This window comes from Aythya marila (genome assembly GCF_965140915.1).
Source record: "Aythya marila genome assembly, chromosome: 6".
NCBI lineage: Eukaryota > Metazoa > Chordata > Aves > Anseriformes > Anatidae > Aythya > Aythya marila.
The window spans coordinates 8405537-8422285 of NC_139047.1; the positions used below are offsets into that span (position 1 = coordinate 8405537).

A 16749-nucleotide genomic window follows, 5' to 3' on the forward strand; every position below is an offset into this window, starting at 1 on the left:
GATTTACAGGGGGAAAAATGATTTGACAGCATGGCAGAGAGGGCTTAGTGAAGTGTTTCCGTAGTTAATGTTTTCATGGAGCGTAATTGCCTGAGAGGAGTATTATTCTGGATTTTATCCGAATAAAATCCCTGGTTTCTCCCTCTTTACTCTGCCTTGTTTTTCCGAACATCCAGCAGCTCCCGTTTGGTTGCTCCTGCAGAAATAGCTTTACAATGACGCCTAATGACAGAGCAGCCGAATTGCAAGGAGATCGATTTTGAGCGGAGCACCGCCAGAGCCACCAGCGCTCGGCTCCCCGTTTCCAATTGCAGCCTGCGGGAAGACGTGAAGTTTGAATAATGCAGCAAGGTGGGATTTTTGATGCAGCAACCTCTCCGGCCTCCGCCGGGGCAGGAAGGAGGCCGAGTTGGGGAGCGCGGCGCTGACGGCAGCGGGGCCACCCGCGGAAAGACCGCGGGGCGTGGGGTCTGCGCGCAGCACAGCCTGAGCGCTCCGCAGCTGGATTAGCATTGGTTTTTCCCCATTCCCTCTTTTTTATTATTTTTTTTTTCCACTGAAAAAAAAAGAGACAAAAATTTAATAATAATAATAATAATTATTAATAATAATAATAAGGGGCGCGGTGCGGCCATGCCCATCCCTCCGGCTGGGGAGTCCCCGCAGGGGAGCGGGGCCCGCCGGCCGCGGGGCTCCTCCGCCCTCCCCCTGCCTGCCTACCGCCTAACCAGCCCCCTCCCCGCTCTTCTCCCCCCTCCTTCCCCCGCTGTGGCAAATCCTGAACCGCAAGAGATCCGCTGGGCATAGGGAGGGGATATATATATTTTTTTCTCTCTCCCCCCCCCCCTCCCGCCGCCCCCCTCCACTCAAGACCTGAGGAAATCCAGCCCAAGTTCGCCGCGATGACTGTGCTGCTGGCATCGGGGTTTCTCCGCGGCATCCCTGCCTCTGGACCGCCTCGCCGCTGCTCGCTTTGAATCCTGAACACTGGGTTAAAGCTTAATTCTCATGTCGTGGTTGCTGGGCTGCTGCTTTCCTGTGTTTGGCGATGGGAGGTGGAGGAAAAGGGATTGTCCGTGAGTCAACACTGAAAATGTGATTAGGAGGAACTGCTTTCACTAATCTGTGTCTAACCTTTTAGTCCATGTTGGCCTGTGACCCCTTTCAGCTTACAGATCGAGCCTGATTAGGTAAGTGTAAATTATTCACTCGGGGCGAGGGAAGGTGGATGGAAACCTTTTACTCAGAGACTTACCTACGATCCTGGCCTCTCTCGTGATGAGAAATGATGAGAAAGTTCAGCTGTAAACTAATTCTGAGCAAAGCAGCATTTGTTTACTTGTTGAAATCTGTCCGTACGAGGCGTCTGCAGTCTGTCTGATTTCCAGGATCGCCGCTGAGCTGAGTGCCTGTGAGTTGCTGTGGGACGTCTCAGATGACTACAGGCTGTAGCAAAATATAGCGGTCTTATTTATGATCTTCAGAGAACTTTTTTTTTTTTTTAATTCGGAGAGCTTCCTCATCGCACTTCAGCACATTGCCCTGATTGTTTCACAATTCCTCAGACGTTAATTACTTCGTTTGCTCCTGCTGTTTGATATTTTTCCCCCTAAACACCCACCAATCTGCAATATTGAAAGCTACCTGTAGCATTTAGGTGGGCAAGATTCCCTGCTCTGGAGATGGGTAAAGCAGCTGCAGCTGCATGAATCGCCTGCTTCCCAAACAACACGTTACGACAGATATTGCTGATAGTTGTAAGAGGCTGCATAGCCCTTGTGATGGGAAAGGAGCTAGTCCTTCAATTAAGAAGATGTCTTTTGAATTTGATAAAGCTTGTGTAATATCCGGTGTCTCCCTCTGTTGTGGCTTTGGAAAAACTGCTTTGTCAACAGGATCCCTTAGCTGCTTCTCTAGGATTAAAGCCTTCTCCTGCTGCTGCTGCTTTTTTCCTTCATTTAAGGAGAACTAATTGTTGAAAATCTGCAGTCCACCAAAAATCCCAATACAGAAAAAATGCTTCCCTGGGGGGTGGAGGGGGAGGACGTGTTCTCCTGTGTGTGCAGCCTAATGCATGTTTGGGCACGGTGCGTGTGGCTGTCTGCACACTGAGATGGGAGGACGAGAAGCAGTGCCACACACATCCAAACAAGCCCTTTCTGGTGAGTGCCAGAAACTCCTTCCATCACCCTCTCTCCCCATAAGGCTCACATCTCATCGAAAAGTTTCCTCTAGTACTTCACCCAGTCCTCAGATAGGTCAGGAACCGTGCTCCTGCTGGCGCTGCGCTGGCTGCTGGCCGGTGGGTAGGAAGGACGGCGCACTGGTGGCAGTGATGTGGCACCACGGGCAGCCAATCGTGCACCCAAGGCGCAGGCACCGAGCCTGCTCCTGGCGCTGGTTCTCCCGGGGGTGATGCAAAGCTTCTCCCTCCCTGGGTCGCTTCATGGCTCCGCCACTCGAGCTGAGCTCTCCAAAAGTCTGGCCGTGCTGCATCGATCCCCAAGGTTTCCAAAGGCTCCAGCCCAAGCAGACAGACACATTTCAGCGTCTCCACGCACTACGCAGGCATTTAACATCATCCTGCTCTCAGCATTTCTCCCTGGGAATTCCTAAAATGCTGAATAATGGGGAAGGTGGATCACATCGTGCTTTCTGTCGGGATTATATGGACCTGCCGCAGGCTGGGTGATGTTGGTAGCCCAGCTAGCCTCCTCATAGCACAGAGGGACAGTGGCTACAGCAGGAGGTTAAAACCATGCTTAAACTTGGGTTCAGATCCCTCGAAACTGCAGTTTCAGGCAGGTACTTTAACTTCTGGTGCAGCAGAAAACTCAACTGCATGAATTAGGAAAATAAAAATCAGGTGATTCCTCTGAGCCACCGTTTGTATAGGGGTATTTTGTGGGCATATGCTTACACGTGTGCCTAATTTATGTATTTCATGTGCTTTAGTCTCATTACAAATAATTGAGGAGAGGCTTATTTCAAATGAAACAGAGATAGGTATCTGCATGGTTTTGTAAGCAGGGATTTATTTTTTGGTGGCGGTTGAAAGAATGGCCTTTAGTAGTCAACATCCCTTAGTATTTTGAGTTTGTTCTCACTTAAAAATATTTGTTTTCAGACCACCACACTGTTCTCCTTATGGAAGCAGCTGTTTCTCTCTGGCATTGAGACCCCATGGAGAAGCCGAGGAGGGGGATGGCTCTACATATCCATGAAGCCTGGATACTTCTGTTGGTAATCCCTGGTTTGGTGACTCCAGCTGCCATCAATCATGAAGACTACCCTGCCGACGAAGGGGATCAGACCTCCAGTAATGACAACCTGATCTTTGATGACTACCGAGGGAAGGGCTGCGTGGATGACAGTGGCTTTGTGTACAAACTGGGAGAACGTTTTTTCCCGGGACATTCCAACTGTCCCTGTGTCTGTACTGAGGATGGACCTGTTTGTGATCAACCAGAATGCCCTAAAATCCACCCAAAGTGTACAAAAGTGGAACACAATGGATGCTGTCCAGAATGCAAAGAAGTGAAAAACTTTTGTGAATATCATGGAAAAAATTACAAAATCTTGGAGGAATTTAAGGTATGAAACACTTACTTCAGGATTTAATATTAGTATGATACAGGACTTGCTGGGGACTCTCAAAGGCACTCAGTATTTGCTTATTGCTGTTAATCAGAGGTAAAAAGCAAAGGTCTTTTTAGCTGTGATGTAGCTCAGGCTGATGTGAAAGCTGCCACCTCCAGCCTCACGTGAACTTGGTGAGGGCCAGCGATGAGTGGAAAGTCCCAGAGCAAAATGCCAGCCTTCCAAAGTGGCTCCTCAACTTCCCTCTTTGCTCATAGCATGAATCAAGTTGAACCGCTGGTGGTGTCTGTAAAAATGGTGGTAAACCAAAATGCTGGGTGCTTTTTAGGAACCCCCTTTCCAATTTGGATAACAAAAAATGATGGCATGGTACTGAGAGTTGTGATTCATAACTATATGAGAATGCAAGTAAATAGGTTGCAGCTGTATTTAATATTTGCCTTGCAGCTGTAGTAAAGCTATCTAGGATGGCAGAAGATGAATTTCTAGGCAGATGACCATCAGGTAGAGAGAAGCTGAGATTTAATTACAGTAGTAGAGTGCCTATTAGGAAAGTTGTGAAGAAATCCTTCTGGAATGTATCTTAAAAATAAGACCAGATTTTCAAAAGCCATCACCCTTTACACAACCTACATCTCTCACTCTAGTAAGTTTGATTACATGTTTTCAATTCTGCTAAGGAAAACAGTATTTCACAATGAAGTACAGGGTGTGGAAAGGCAATAGGTATACACGAGTTTGTGCTCCCAGGTCACGTGGCTTTAAAATTCATACCTCCTTAATTAAAAACAGCCTATAACTCTTCATGGCTGTATGCCCAATCTCATTATACACTTGCAAATTTATTTTCTTTTCTGACAATGAAAATACTTCCATATAGGTCTTAATGCTTCGCTAATTCTCATAACGTAGATTACAAATCCCTTTTTCCCAGATATTTTTTTCTTTTTCAGTGAAGGTAGTGTTTGTTTCCTTTCTTCTATTATATATGGTTTGTGTTCATCTTTTTCTGCCTGTCTGCAGCTGGAATCACTCAGTATGATCAAGACAGTCGAGAGTCTTAGGCACAAAACAGATAGATGAGGACTGTATCCTCAAGGGCCATCCAGCTCAACCTGTTCTCTGCTTTGCAGAGGAACATGAAGATGCCGATCTTGTGAACTGCTTGAATCACAGGTTCTTATTGCCCTGTGAAGGCCAGCCCAGCTTCACCCCACAAATATCATGCTCGAGTTGTCTTGATTTGTTAGTGGGGAAGTGTCCCACACCTGGGTGTAATTCTGGCACGTGGTCAGGTCCTTACATGAAAGCTATCAGGAGTTGTTCTGGTGAGATTTTAGGAAAGCACTGGGAGAACAATGAGATGGATCTTTCCATTAAAGTATCTCTACCACGTGAAGAAAAGTACAGAAGTATTTATTATGTTTTCTGAAAGAAATAATCCTGCTCGTTAATGGATTAAAGGGCAGAGAAACAGGATTTAGGGGAGAAAGGCTATTAAGGGGAGTTAGAGCTATCTGATTCAGAGTTTGTTGTGTTCAGCAACTGCAGGGTGTTGTGTGGAAAGCAAAGCTCCAGTGTCCCCAGAAAAAGGTATGGTAGATGGGGGCACAGCATTCTCGCATGTGGTAGCCTTCATGTAGGACTCATGTGAGATCCTTCATGTTTAACTGACTTCACAGTCGAGCTTTTGAGCTGGACCCATGTTTTACAGAGCTTGATACGTTGTGCAACAGGGCAGAAACTGATCTTTTGGAAATCTATGGGTTTACCTAGAACAAACATTGAAACAATAGAAAATTGCTGTGCCAAACCAGGGGTGTTTTGGATTAAAAAAAAAAAAAAAAAAAAAAAAAAAAAAAAAAAAAAAAGTGGTACCCATGAACTCGGAGTTTGTAAATGCTCTAGGAAAGGAAGAACTTCCAAGATTCAGGAAATTGCAGCTATAAAGCCAAACCTTGACTTCATTGAAGCATCTGGGGATTTTGCTGTTTGCTTCAGCGGAACACAGATCATAGAATCCCAGAATCATTAAGGTTGGAAAAGCCCTCCTCTTCTCCAGACCACACACCCCCAGCTCCCTCAGCCTCTCCTCACAGGACTTGTGCTCCTGGCCCTTCACCAGCTTCATTGTCCTTCTCTGGACATGCTCCAGGGCCTTGATGTCCTTCTGGTACTGAGGGGTCCAAAACTGACCACAGCCCTCAAGGTGCAGCCTCACCAGAGCCAAGTACCTGAGCTTTTACCTGCCATCTCTACAGAAGAAATCCAAGGAGATACATAGGTCTGATAGGCTCTGAGCTCTGCTCTTCTCTCACCCTGTTGGACTCATAAGGTCTGCAGACTTCTCAAGCCCATGAAACACACACAGAGCTCTGGCTTTGCCAAAGAAGAGAGGCTTTCCCAGTCATTCTGACTCAAAAACAGACCGCTTCCAGTGGAGACAGAGTCACTGTTTTTTTGTGGGCTTGTAACCCTTTCACCTACAATTTGCTTTCGCTAATATGTAGGTTTTGAATCATCATCTGTAGAAGTGCTCTTCATTGCTTAGCTACAGCTGAAATTAACTTTCATTTAAAAACCTTTTGCAAGTGTGTGTCTGTGTGTGTGTGCATACAAACATCCATACTTGCGCTGGTAATGCTGCCAGACTGACTCATCGTATGGAAATTTCAGCTGCCTGATCTTCGCACAAATTAGGGTTGTGTTTTCTGTGGGAAATCAAAAATTTTGAGAGGTTTCCATTTGGGAGAATTTTGCCATCTTGTTTTTAGGTTTCTGTTTGGGGTTGGGATGAGAAATCCAAATGCAATTTAATCCTTTTATTTTCTCACCACTGACCATAGCTGTGACTATCTCTTGGTAAAAGCGTAGTTCTAGAGACCCGTTTCCTGAATATTTAGCTTCCTTCTAGTGGGCTGATTTCGGACCTCTAATCTTTTTGACTCATAGCAATCATAAGCACAAAAAATAAACATGACAACAAGCCATCTAGCTCCGACAGCTGTCCAAATGTTTATGCTTGTGCCCCTAAATCATTAACGCGTACGAATGAAACGCTGAGCTGAACTTCAGTTGTAAATCTAAAGCTGTTAGGAGTCTTTCTGTGTGCTTTGTAAAACCTTGGGTCCCTTACAGATGGCTTAGTAACCCCGTGTAGGATCTGCACAGCTCTGTGATGGGTCCTAGGAGATCTCTGAGGGCTTCGGGCTCCAGCTGCCCATATGGAGCCTGCCTCATCCCCGTGATTTGCCTGAGACTTAGCCGTGACTTCTGCTGAGGCTGCAGCCAAAGGTGAGGGCTGGTTGCTTTTAGAGGGCTCCATCCGTCTCTTTCCCAACCTCATTTTCCACTTCTCTCCTTGCTGGCCTCAAATCCGGCCTCCTGGGTCTCCTCCAGTCCCTCTCAGAGTGAACACGGGGTGATGAGTGGCTTCAGAGTCAGCGTGAGGGATGCTGCAAGGCTCAGGCAGTCCGGCTGCTTTCACCGGAGAGATCTGGTGGGGACTCTCAGGGTCACTTAGCAGCTTGCTTGTGTTTTGATTTCAGTGCTGGAGGCTAAAGTCCAAGTCCCCAGTGCTCCACGCTTGCCTGTAAAGCAGGGATCTTTCGGAGAGGTTGCCAACCCTCCCCTTTCTTCTCAGGGAGAGAAAATAAGCAAATAAATCAGTGAGCGGGCTTGGTTATTGGGAGAGCTCATGGTTGTGTGTTAAATGAACGCTCCCAGACAGCAGCTTATGTAAAGTAAAGGAGACAGCGTATCGCCAGCGTGATGAATGTCCATTGGCAGCTGATGGAGAAATCGTGCAAATGTCAGTGAGACAACAGTTTTCCGAAGTGCTGATTAGTTTGTACACTGCTACATAACTTACAGGCAGAAAAACACGTGCCTACCCAGGTTAATAAATACGATTGGTGGCAGGGGTTATGGTACATTCGTAGCCACAGCTGGGAGCCTTCTGCAAATGTTTAGTTTGTCCGTTTGGTCTGTCCATAATCCCCTCTGAAGTTCCTGGTCTCTCATCACTGAATGTAGGCATGGCCAGACTAAACTCTGCGGACCTGTCGGAACATGTGGCAAAACGTGAGTTCACAAGAGATCGTCAAGTTGATGTCTTGAAAAGTTCTCCTCATTTCAGAGCAAGCAGCTGGGAGCTGCTCCCTGTCCTTGCAGGACAGCAGCTCCCATGATGTGGTTTTCTGTAGCATGGTGTCGTGGTTCTCAAAGTCAACAGCAGCAGATTTGTGGCCACAGACATTAAAATATCTCCGTTTGCCTGGCAGGGCTTTGGGTGAGTTATCCTCGGGAGGGAAAGGGAGAGGTCTTGGCATCACAGCTTTGCCTTCCTGGCAATATTTAGCTTCTTCCTAGGCCAAAATCTCCACTGACTTAAAAAGAGGCAGGGTTTCACTCCTGGAGTTCTCTGTTTTTCTGTCATATTGTTTACTTCCACTGTATCTTTGTCTGTGTGTCACCTGTAATCCTTCAGCCAGGGCTCCTGTATCTTGCTGACTTTATGTCTTCTTGAACAGCACTTTGCACAGTAGGGATCACAGCTCTAGCAGGGATCTTTGGGGCATAATCAGGATCCAAAATAAATGAGGGACTGTATAAGCATAGCATTATCATATACTAATTCTCAGCTCATTATGGAAACCTGTACTTTGGAAGAGCAGCACCTCCTTCTCCTTGGTTAATGCTCTTTAAAAAAATGTTTTATTAATGCAATTATCTTAATATAACTTAACAAAATAATACCCTTCATCAAAAGGCGTTAGCAGAGGCACGAGCTCCTTCAGCTGCTCTCCCAGCATCGCTCAGCCCCTGAAATGCAGCGTGGCCATTCTGCCGCTGGGTGAAAGGAGGCAGCAAAGACAAAAAGCGATTCCCCCACCCAGCAACCATGCCAGAAGTAGAAATTAAGCAGTACAAACCACAGCCATGCCCTGACCACTGCTTACACCTTGTTAAACAGGAATGAAGCCACTGGGATGCTCCCAGGGCATTACTGATGGGACGGTGCTGTTAGGTGAGCAGCAGGAGGCAGCTGCAGCCCTGGAGAGCAAGGGCAGGTAAGGGCAAGAAGTGCCTGGGATGCTCTGGGGACGGCTGTCCTCACACCACAGCAGCCACGAAGCACTCAGGGTGGGTGGTAAAGGGGAATTTTATTAGTTAGCCACGTCTCACAAGAAGTGATGGCTTCACCCACCCTGGAGCCCTTCCCAGGTGAACTGCAGGGTGGCTGCTGCACTTCGTAGCAGCGGCACAACTCCTTCCATCTTCATTAGGCCGCCAAAAAAAAAAAAAGTGGAGAGTTTCTTCCTGAGCTTTCTCCTCTCTGCTATGAGCGTTCATTTTCCTGGTGCATCTTAGCAAACGCTCAGATAGTCGCAGGCTAATAACTGCAAGAACAAGCATTAGTAAAACCTTTTGGTAGCACATAACCAGTGATCCAAATCACTAGTAGTTTTTAGAACTTCGCTCATAAATTACAAGACACCGATTATGAACCCAAGCCAGCATGGGGCTCATATTTTAATATTAGCTTTTACCTCCCCAAGATGTGTACAGCAGTTTGTTTCTTTTTCCTATTATGACTCAAACAAATGGGGCTTTTTTTTTTCCTTTCTTGTGTGTTCTGCAATTTCACGTACGGCTAGAAAATCATAATACAAAAGAAATTTCAATAACGTGCCTGCGCTTTAATAAAAGGAGCCGTGAACAATGCCAGCTCACAAGATAGCACACAGCCATTGAAATCAGACAGGGGAAACAGAACATCAGTCAGATGGAAAAGTATGATTTATTATCTCCCTCCTGGCAAAATTACAGTGACAATGTCTACGCAAAGGAATCTGAAATTACTGACTTACTGTATTTCTGTCATAATTCGTACCAAGAAAACATGCTAAAATAGATAGGCATGTCATACATCGATCTGTGGTGATAGCTGTTTTTTAAATCATACTAGAAGCTTAGCTACTGATTCTATAACATACGTATTACATTATGCACGAGTATGTTATTATAATAGGTAAAAGATAATGGGCTGTATTGAGAATTTGGCTTCAAAAAAAACAACATGCTGTTGTTTTCCCCAGCTTGCAGGGATATATGGAGAACCCAAAAGCTCACAGCTCGCTGGCAGTGGGTGCACTACAAGCATGCTCTCTCAGAAGCTCCCCTTTGAAATGGATGAGACCCAAAGCTCAAGCATCAGCAAAATGCAGAATCACCAGGAATTGTTTTAATCACAGTCTGTCATTCCTCGGGGCCGTGCAGAATTTGGCCTGTACATGCAAACCCAAGGGATTGGGATTTTTCCAGTAAAAATGACCCAGGAATGAACACGTGCCCAACATTTGTACCGCCAAAGCTGTGGCTGTGCTTTCAGAGTTTTGCTCCAGGAAACATCCCATCAGTGCTGCTTCCAGAACTGGGGGATGTCCAGAGAGCTACCAGTAGAGAGGATATCTAGCTGCATGCCCAGAAAAGGCAAAACCCACTCTAAAGCTTCCAGGTGATGCTCAGGGAGGCCAAAGAGAGACATGTTTGTCCCTTGGCCTGCCCAAGCTATGTCCCTCCCTGGGATCCAAGATACTTCTTTAGAGGCGGTGAGCACGAGGTCCTCTGCTCGTCATCCTGTGAGTAAGGATGTAGAAACGTTGCCAAGCGATGGGCGAGACGTTTTTAGGCAACCATTCCCTACCAGAGCAAGGGGAAGTGCAGGTGTGTGTTTGTTGCTACTGGAATGTGCTTTACGCAGAGATGCATTCATTAGAAATAATTCTCAATTAGATAATTATCCTAGATATTGTTTTTTAAACTATAATTAGATAAGTCAGCTAATGACAATGCTCAGTCTAGTTACAAAATAAAAATACACGTGGCATTAGGCTTCCTTACTCTTTGTTCTGTGGTGCAGTTGAGAGAGGATTCTTGGGGAATGATGAGAAATTCAGCTGGCTTAGAAGAGCATCAGGATTTGAAACAGCTGCTCAGAGGAGGGTATCTCCCAGTCTGGCTGCCTGTGGTCATCCTGGGCAGGAAAACCTTCTTGACAGGGGGTTAACTCTGTGTATCCTCTCATCACAAACAACTTATTCAAACCCTGACCGGGGAATAAAACCCATTTTCGTTTCACATCCTTCCCTTCTGGTGCTCACAACTAAATGTGATAACATCCCCTGTGGGCCAGACACTTCCTGGAGGCTGCTGCCTTTTCTGCTGATGGTTTAAGCAGTGGCAATAGGAATGAAAACTTCTGCTTCTCCCCCAAAGTGTTGCTCACCACCGGAGCCAAGTCGCATGCTGAATCCCTGTGCTCCTGTTGCCAGCGATGTGTGGCAGAAGAAGACATCCCCCTTGCCCCGTGGCTTCCTGACCTGAGCGAGGAGCTGATTCCTGCTCTCTTTTGCCAGGGCGGTGAGATGTTTCCAGGTTTCCTGACACCAGCACAGGGTTAAGGGGGTTTCTGGCCTGTTTGTTGAGGGCAGCCCGGTAGATCAGCCTTCCCTGCTGTGCATGCATGTGCATCGGGTGCAGGGGAGCTGTTTTCCCCATGGTAAACATCCTACATGCAAAGTGCTGATGGGACAATTTGGAAAACACCCTTTAAAAGTAAAGAGCTGCTTTATTCTGGGGGCAGGTCCTCTGCTGCTCTGAGCTGCTGCAGCTCCGTGGATCTCAGGTGGCCCTTTGGGATGTTACACCGGTGTAAAGGTTGGTCCCAGCCAGATCCTCTTCTGTGGAGTTTGCTTGATGCTGACCTCCGATAAGGATTTGCCTGAGGGAGCTGCCGTGAAGCCTTCCCTTGACTGCCCTGACCCAGCCAGGGTGATTTTTTCCAGCTGCCTGAGTGATACCCAGCCGTGATCTGGGTATGTTGTGAGGGAAAGAGGAAAGGGACCAAGACGCAGTTTTCCTCCCCAGTGACGTCTGGTTATGTTATACATCCCTCCCTGAAACAAATTCAGCATTTTCTCAGCATGTAGAGCTGATCTTACCAACTTCTTCCATCTTTTGGCATGAATGAAGAAGGAAACAGCAAATTCAAATGCAGGGAAAACTCATGTGAAAGGGATCAGCTTTTTTGGGTCCCTTCCCCTTGCCCCAGGGGGATTTCTCCTTGACGTGGCTGCGTTGGCAGTGGCAAGAGCAGCCAGGAAGGGAACAGAGAGCAGAAAGCTGCCAGCTGGGCTCGGTTTCCCTCCTGATATTAAAAGGAGCTTAACAAATGTGAAGCACACGCAGACATTTTGCCCGTGTCCGAATGGGGCTGTGCATCCCCCGTTTGAGCTGCAGGCCCATCTGTCATAGCTGTAACCTTTTGAAAGGAGTCCTGGTCCCTGTGCACTGGGCATGTCTGAACTAAAAAACTATCGTAATAGAGCCATAAAAATTATCACCAAAGTAATACAGACCTCGGTTCCCTCAGCCCCAGGGTACGCGAGGTACAACTATTGTCAGGAACAAAATGAGACATATATCAAAAGAAAGGGAGCGTTCCTATAGAAGTGCAGAGTCATGTTGTTATGGAAAGCTCCACTGCTGCTCCTGGGGGAGAAAAGCAAACGGGACTGCAGATACAGAGCACCCATGGGAAAGGGGCCAGGGCTCGGCGCAGGATGGTTTCTGTCTTGTCAGCTACTAGAGGAGTGACTCTTTCAGACCCAGCCCTGGTTCCAGGAGCCCTATAAAGCCATCAGTTTGTGTGACACATAGCAAATGCATGAGTCCAAAGCTCCTAATGCCATCGCGATCCTGAATCATCTGATGTGGGCCCAGGATGCCCACAGTCAGACACATCTGTGCTTCTCTGCTTCATCTGGCTGACAGATCTGGAATAGCTCCCCAGGCAGTTTCACAGGAGGATGACAAGGATAATGGCATGTCAGCTATGGACAGGCATGCTCTGGGGTTATGGGGGGAGAAACATACATGACTCGGGTGGGGGTTACAGCGTCTTGATGCTTTTCCATTTCCAGTATCAAAGCCTGGAGAGACTCCTGTAGCTGTGAGTAGACAGCCACCAGTTAGGGATAACCAAAAGCGAGCTTTGGTTGAAGAGCTGCAGCATCTGTAGAAAGAAAGAAGAAAATAAGGCGAGTCATCTTCAACCTCGCCATGGTGCGACTGCATTGAGCATGCAGTGGAGTCACCACCTATAGCAAATGTTTTCTATAACGTATTTGTCTCGTCCTTCCCACTGAGTGAGAGTTTTGTCATGGCATTTCAGTCTTGCATTGGCACTGGTTGTGTGTCTGCGTGCTGGGGTCCCTTAGGAAAGCAGGGTCTCCTCTCGGCATCAGCTCTGCTGCTCCTTGGGATCCAGCTCCTTGTTTCAGCCCATCTGCAGTATGGTGCAAGCATTTTTCAAATTTTGGATGGCACAGCTCATTTGTATTGCTGGTTCTCCATATAAGCCGGATACAGCTCCACTTTTTCACTGCAAATAAATTATCTAATGACTTAGTACTTTTTTCCTGTTGCAGAGTCATTTGCAACCTGATGGTGTTTTCCGTCTCTGTGCTTGGCTATAATCATTCACCGGGTTGTTTATTTGAGCAACTTTCCACCAATGGAAAGCCCAAGTCATCGCAGTTGCCAGAGTGTAATTGATGCTGTGTCTCCGATAGCTGGATGGATGATTTTATTTTTTTTAAGTGACAAAAATTATGGTGATTTTTGCCCCATGCCAGTTACTCTATTAGTGCATGCATACAAATACAAAGCCTTTTACCAAACTTTTAACATAATTTAGGCAGTTATTTATGTGCTGCTCATAGTAAAGACAAATTGAGCAGTCCAGAACAGAAATTTCCATCTCGCCTTCAGGTGGGACTCGCTGCGCAGCCTGTTCTCTGCAGTTTGGCATCTGCAAAATTTCTTGCTTGTGAGTATCCTCTGAACTTCCCTGCAATCTCCTGCTAATCTGCCTGAGATCACAGGCAATTTCAATAACAATGAAAATGATTCTAATTTCAACTCCAGGAGTATCTTCGATGAACGCTATCCCAGTTTCTCTTTATTCATCTCCCCTGGTTTATGACTTCCCGCCTCAGCTGTAATGTGGAAACTGTTTTTTCCTCCGATTTTATTCATCAGGTTCTTTTTAACTTTCTTCATTCTCTTGCTTCCTGCCAATAAATTCACCACCTGAAACTGTAGCTACAGAAATCATCTCCATCAGAATTGCCATTGTCCTTTGTGTCATTAAAAGTTACAGCTCCTCTTAAGATGTAAGTGCCCAATTTGACAGACTTCACTTTGCATTGCTCTGCTTTTCCTGCTGTTTTATCTGCACAGAGCAGGATGCCATCAGTTGAGTCCGTCTAAGGAGAGAGGCTGAAGGCAGTTATCCCTGTGAGCACTGCCACAAGCTTTCTCAAAACACAAAAGATGGAGAAACGGGCAGCGATGGTGGTCTGCAGGTTTCCTTCCCGTGCATTTTTACCTTTTGCAATATAACCTGGAAAAGGCCTATACTTATGTACCAATTCCTTCTCGGTGAGCTAACGTGCTTGATTGAGGCTTCCAGTGGTACCCAGAGTCCTGGCATCTTCTTTGCATTTGCTCTAGGTTGACGGATCCTCATGGAAACTCAATTCCGTGGGGCTCGGAAAGAAACTCCACGGGGATAATTCCTCGGTTCGTTTTATGCCACTTCAGATTCCAGTCAACCAAGCAGATCTCTCCAGTCATTCTGCCTGTTTTGTAAATATACCTATTTGACTGTGGAAAGCACTGCAGGACCCAACAGCAGGGCTGTTCAGTTCAGTGGAAACACTTAGATTGTCTTCTACAAACTTGAGCAGCCCCGGGGCGATGATCAGTACGTGTCTATTGTAACATGATTAGGTGGCTGTAAACAGTGCCATGGAGCCTTTCTGTTTCCTTCCTCAAAAGAAATGTCAAGTATTTGTGATATAATAGGTGTCGAGTTCGTAATGCTCTGTAGTTGTTTGCTGGTAGCTGCGTGTAATCAATAAGGGGCTGTCGTGCAATAGTCAGACAGTACAAAGACACAGTCCTTTCATGACCACTTCTTGGGACCTGGTCAATAAGATGAAGTCTTTGAATCTGGGATCGTGGGGCATTCTTGCACTAATATCCTCTCCAAGCTTGGCCAGCTTGTGTAGGAAGAAGGGGGAAGAGAGCAGCCCAATAAATCCTAATAAGTGAATAAGCCTTGGAAGAGATGACTGGAGGTTAATTGCAAGAATTTGCAGTAGCTTTGAGCAGCCTGCGTGCTGGCTCCAACAAAGGTAGAGACCTTCTTCCACCAGGCTGAAAACTCAGCTATGGAGCAAGTACTCTGCAATAGGATGTCTTGTCCTGAAAGGGCGAGGAGGGCTCCAAAGTGAAGGGAGTGGCTGTGATAAGCGTGCCTGGAGGAAATCAGGAGCTTCACCCAAACCTGAGTGAAGCCAGCTGGATTAATCACAGCTGGTGGCAGGAGTCTGCAGCCTTAAAACTTGGCCTGAGAGCTCTTCTAAGATACATGAGAGCCCTCACACAGGACTGAAATGAGCATGCTTGGGGACCTGTAGAAGGGCAGCAGGATGCTTAGCCTGGTGACTGCAAGCAGAGCAAAGAAAAAAAAGGAAAATCGCCTCTGACTGGCAGAACAAACAGGTAAAGAAAAAAAAAAAGTATCAATCAGATGTCTGCTGAAAAGTTTTTCACTTGTCTTAGGAAAATCACTCCCTTTGCACCCCTAGAGGGTTTTATGTAGAAGCAGCAAAGAGTGACTGACGAGCCCACACACACAGAAATCCTTACTGGAGCCAGGGAGGAGAGCTGCAGTATAATATTTCTTACATATAAGTTTACTCCGTCCACTCAGGGAGAATTATTCCTAGTCAGTAATAAGCTTCTGCAGGGCGATCTGTGTGTTACAGAAAGATCTTTCACGTTTGGGGCAGCAGAGAGGTGGCTTAGGATGCTGTAGTTGTAGACAAGGCATGAGCTAAGAGTGAAATACAGGTGAAGTTCAGTGAGCATTTGGGACAATCAGATTTCAGGGGCTAGCTGAGGTGTCTCAGGTGCAGAAAAGCTTAGGCCTGCAGAAACTTGTTGCAAGATCTTACCTAAAAGTTCTGTGTGATCAGTTGTTTGTGTGACTGTTCCCGCTGCCTTGGTTTAGGAAAGGTTTGATTGAGATCTCTTCATCTGGAGAAAAGCATAAAAGTGTAGATTTAGACATGAGATTTGAATTCATATTGCCATTTTCTTTTCACCACCTCTCTCAAGTTTAGAAGGGATTGTGTTTTAGGCTATTTTCCTGAAGAACTGTTTGATTGTGTGATCTCTCACTGCCCACCAGGCTTTTTGGGTGACTCGAGCCCTCAGCCATAGAGCTCTGGGAGGTATGACACTTCTGGAGGTTATGAATCCTACGGACTAGGGAAGGAGCTATGGTCCCAGCCCTGTAAGAAAGGCAGCCCCATTCACCGTGAGGAGTGGCTGGATGACATTAGCAAGTCTAATTCCTACATGTGCTGGCACTTGCTCCCAACGAGAGCGTGAAAACGGTGCAGAGCTGCTGTGTGTATGGGAGCAAAAGTAAAGATTAGGAGATACGGTATCCACATCTGGTTTGGCCTCCTGATTTCCCCTGCTCACAGTGTATCCTGGTTCTCATCGTGTTTCCTTTGCTGCCTTTTTTGTTTGTTTGTTTATGTCATCTATCAAGTTTATCATTATGTGCTCAGGCACATAAAATCTTTATTAGTCATGTGTATTCTCTATTCTCTGTTTTAATTTTCCTTCCCTCTTCCTTTGTTAATGAACTTTGCCAGCTGCAGATGTTTCCCATTTGACAACACCTGAGACCAAGGCTTTGCAGTTGGGCTGTGAGCTTAGGTGAGGTGTGTAAGCAAGGGTGTCCAGGGTCTGCATCCTTGCTTGTGCTTCTGTGCTCTCTCGAAGTGACAGGTAGGAGGAGAGGTGAAGCAGAACCAGTGCTGAGACTGATAAGGGCATTTTGGTGCTGATTCCTACTTGCTTTGCTCACAAAAGCTCCCAAATGGTGGTCAGGTATCAGTCACGTCTTCTTCCCAACGTGGCTTGTGTCAGCCCCTGCACAGACAATGACATGAAGAAGGAATTTCCTCGCCAGTTCTCCTGAGGGTCACCAGTGAAAAT

At 46.5% G+C, this 16749-nt stretch overlaps 1 protein-coding gene across 2 annotated transcripts in view; it reads left to right on the forward strand.

The window, feature by feature from the left end:
• The first annotated feature begins 858 nt into the window (after positions 1–858).
• VWC2L (von Willebrand factor C domain containing 2 like) overlaps positions 859–16749 on the forward strand; it is a 36639-nt gene continuing 20748 nt past the window's right edge. Inside the window, exons 1-2 of one of the 2 annotated variants that reach the window (XM_082763636.1) lie at positions 859–1190; positions 3128–3594. In XM_082763636.1, the coding sequence (XP_082619762.1) occupies positions 3184–3594 (411 nt within the window). In that variant the 5' untranslated portion in view covers positions 859–1190; positions 3128–3183. The remainder of the gene's footprint in view (positions 1191–3127; positions 3595–16749) is intronic. The other variant, XM_082763635.1, reaches the window with a different exon arrangement.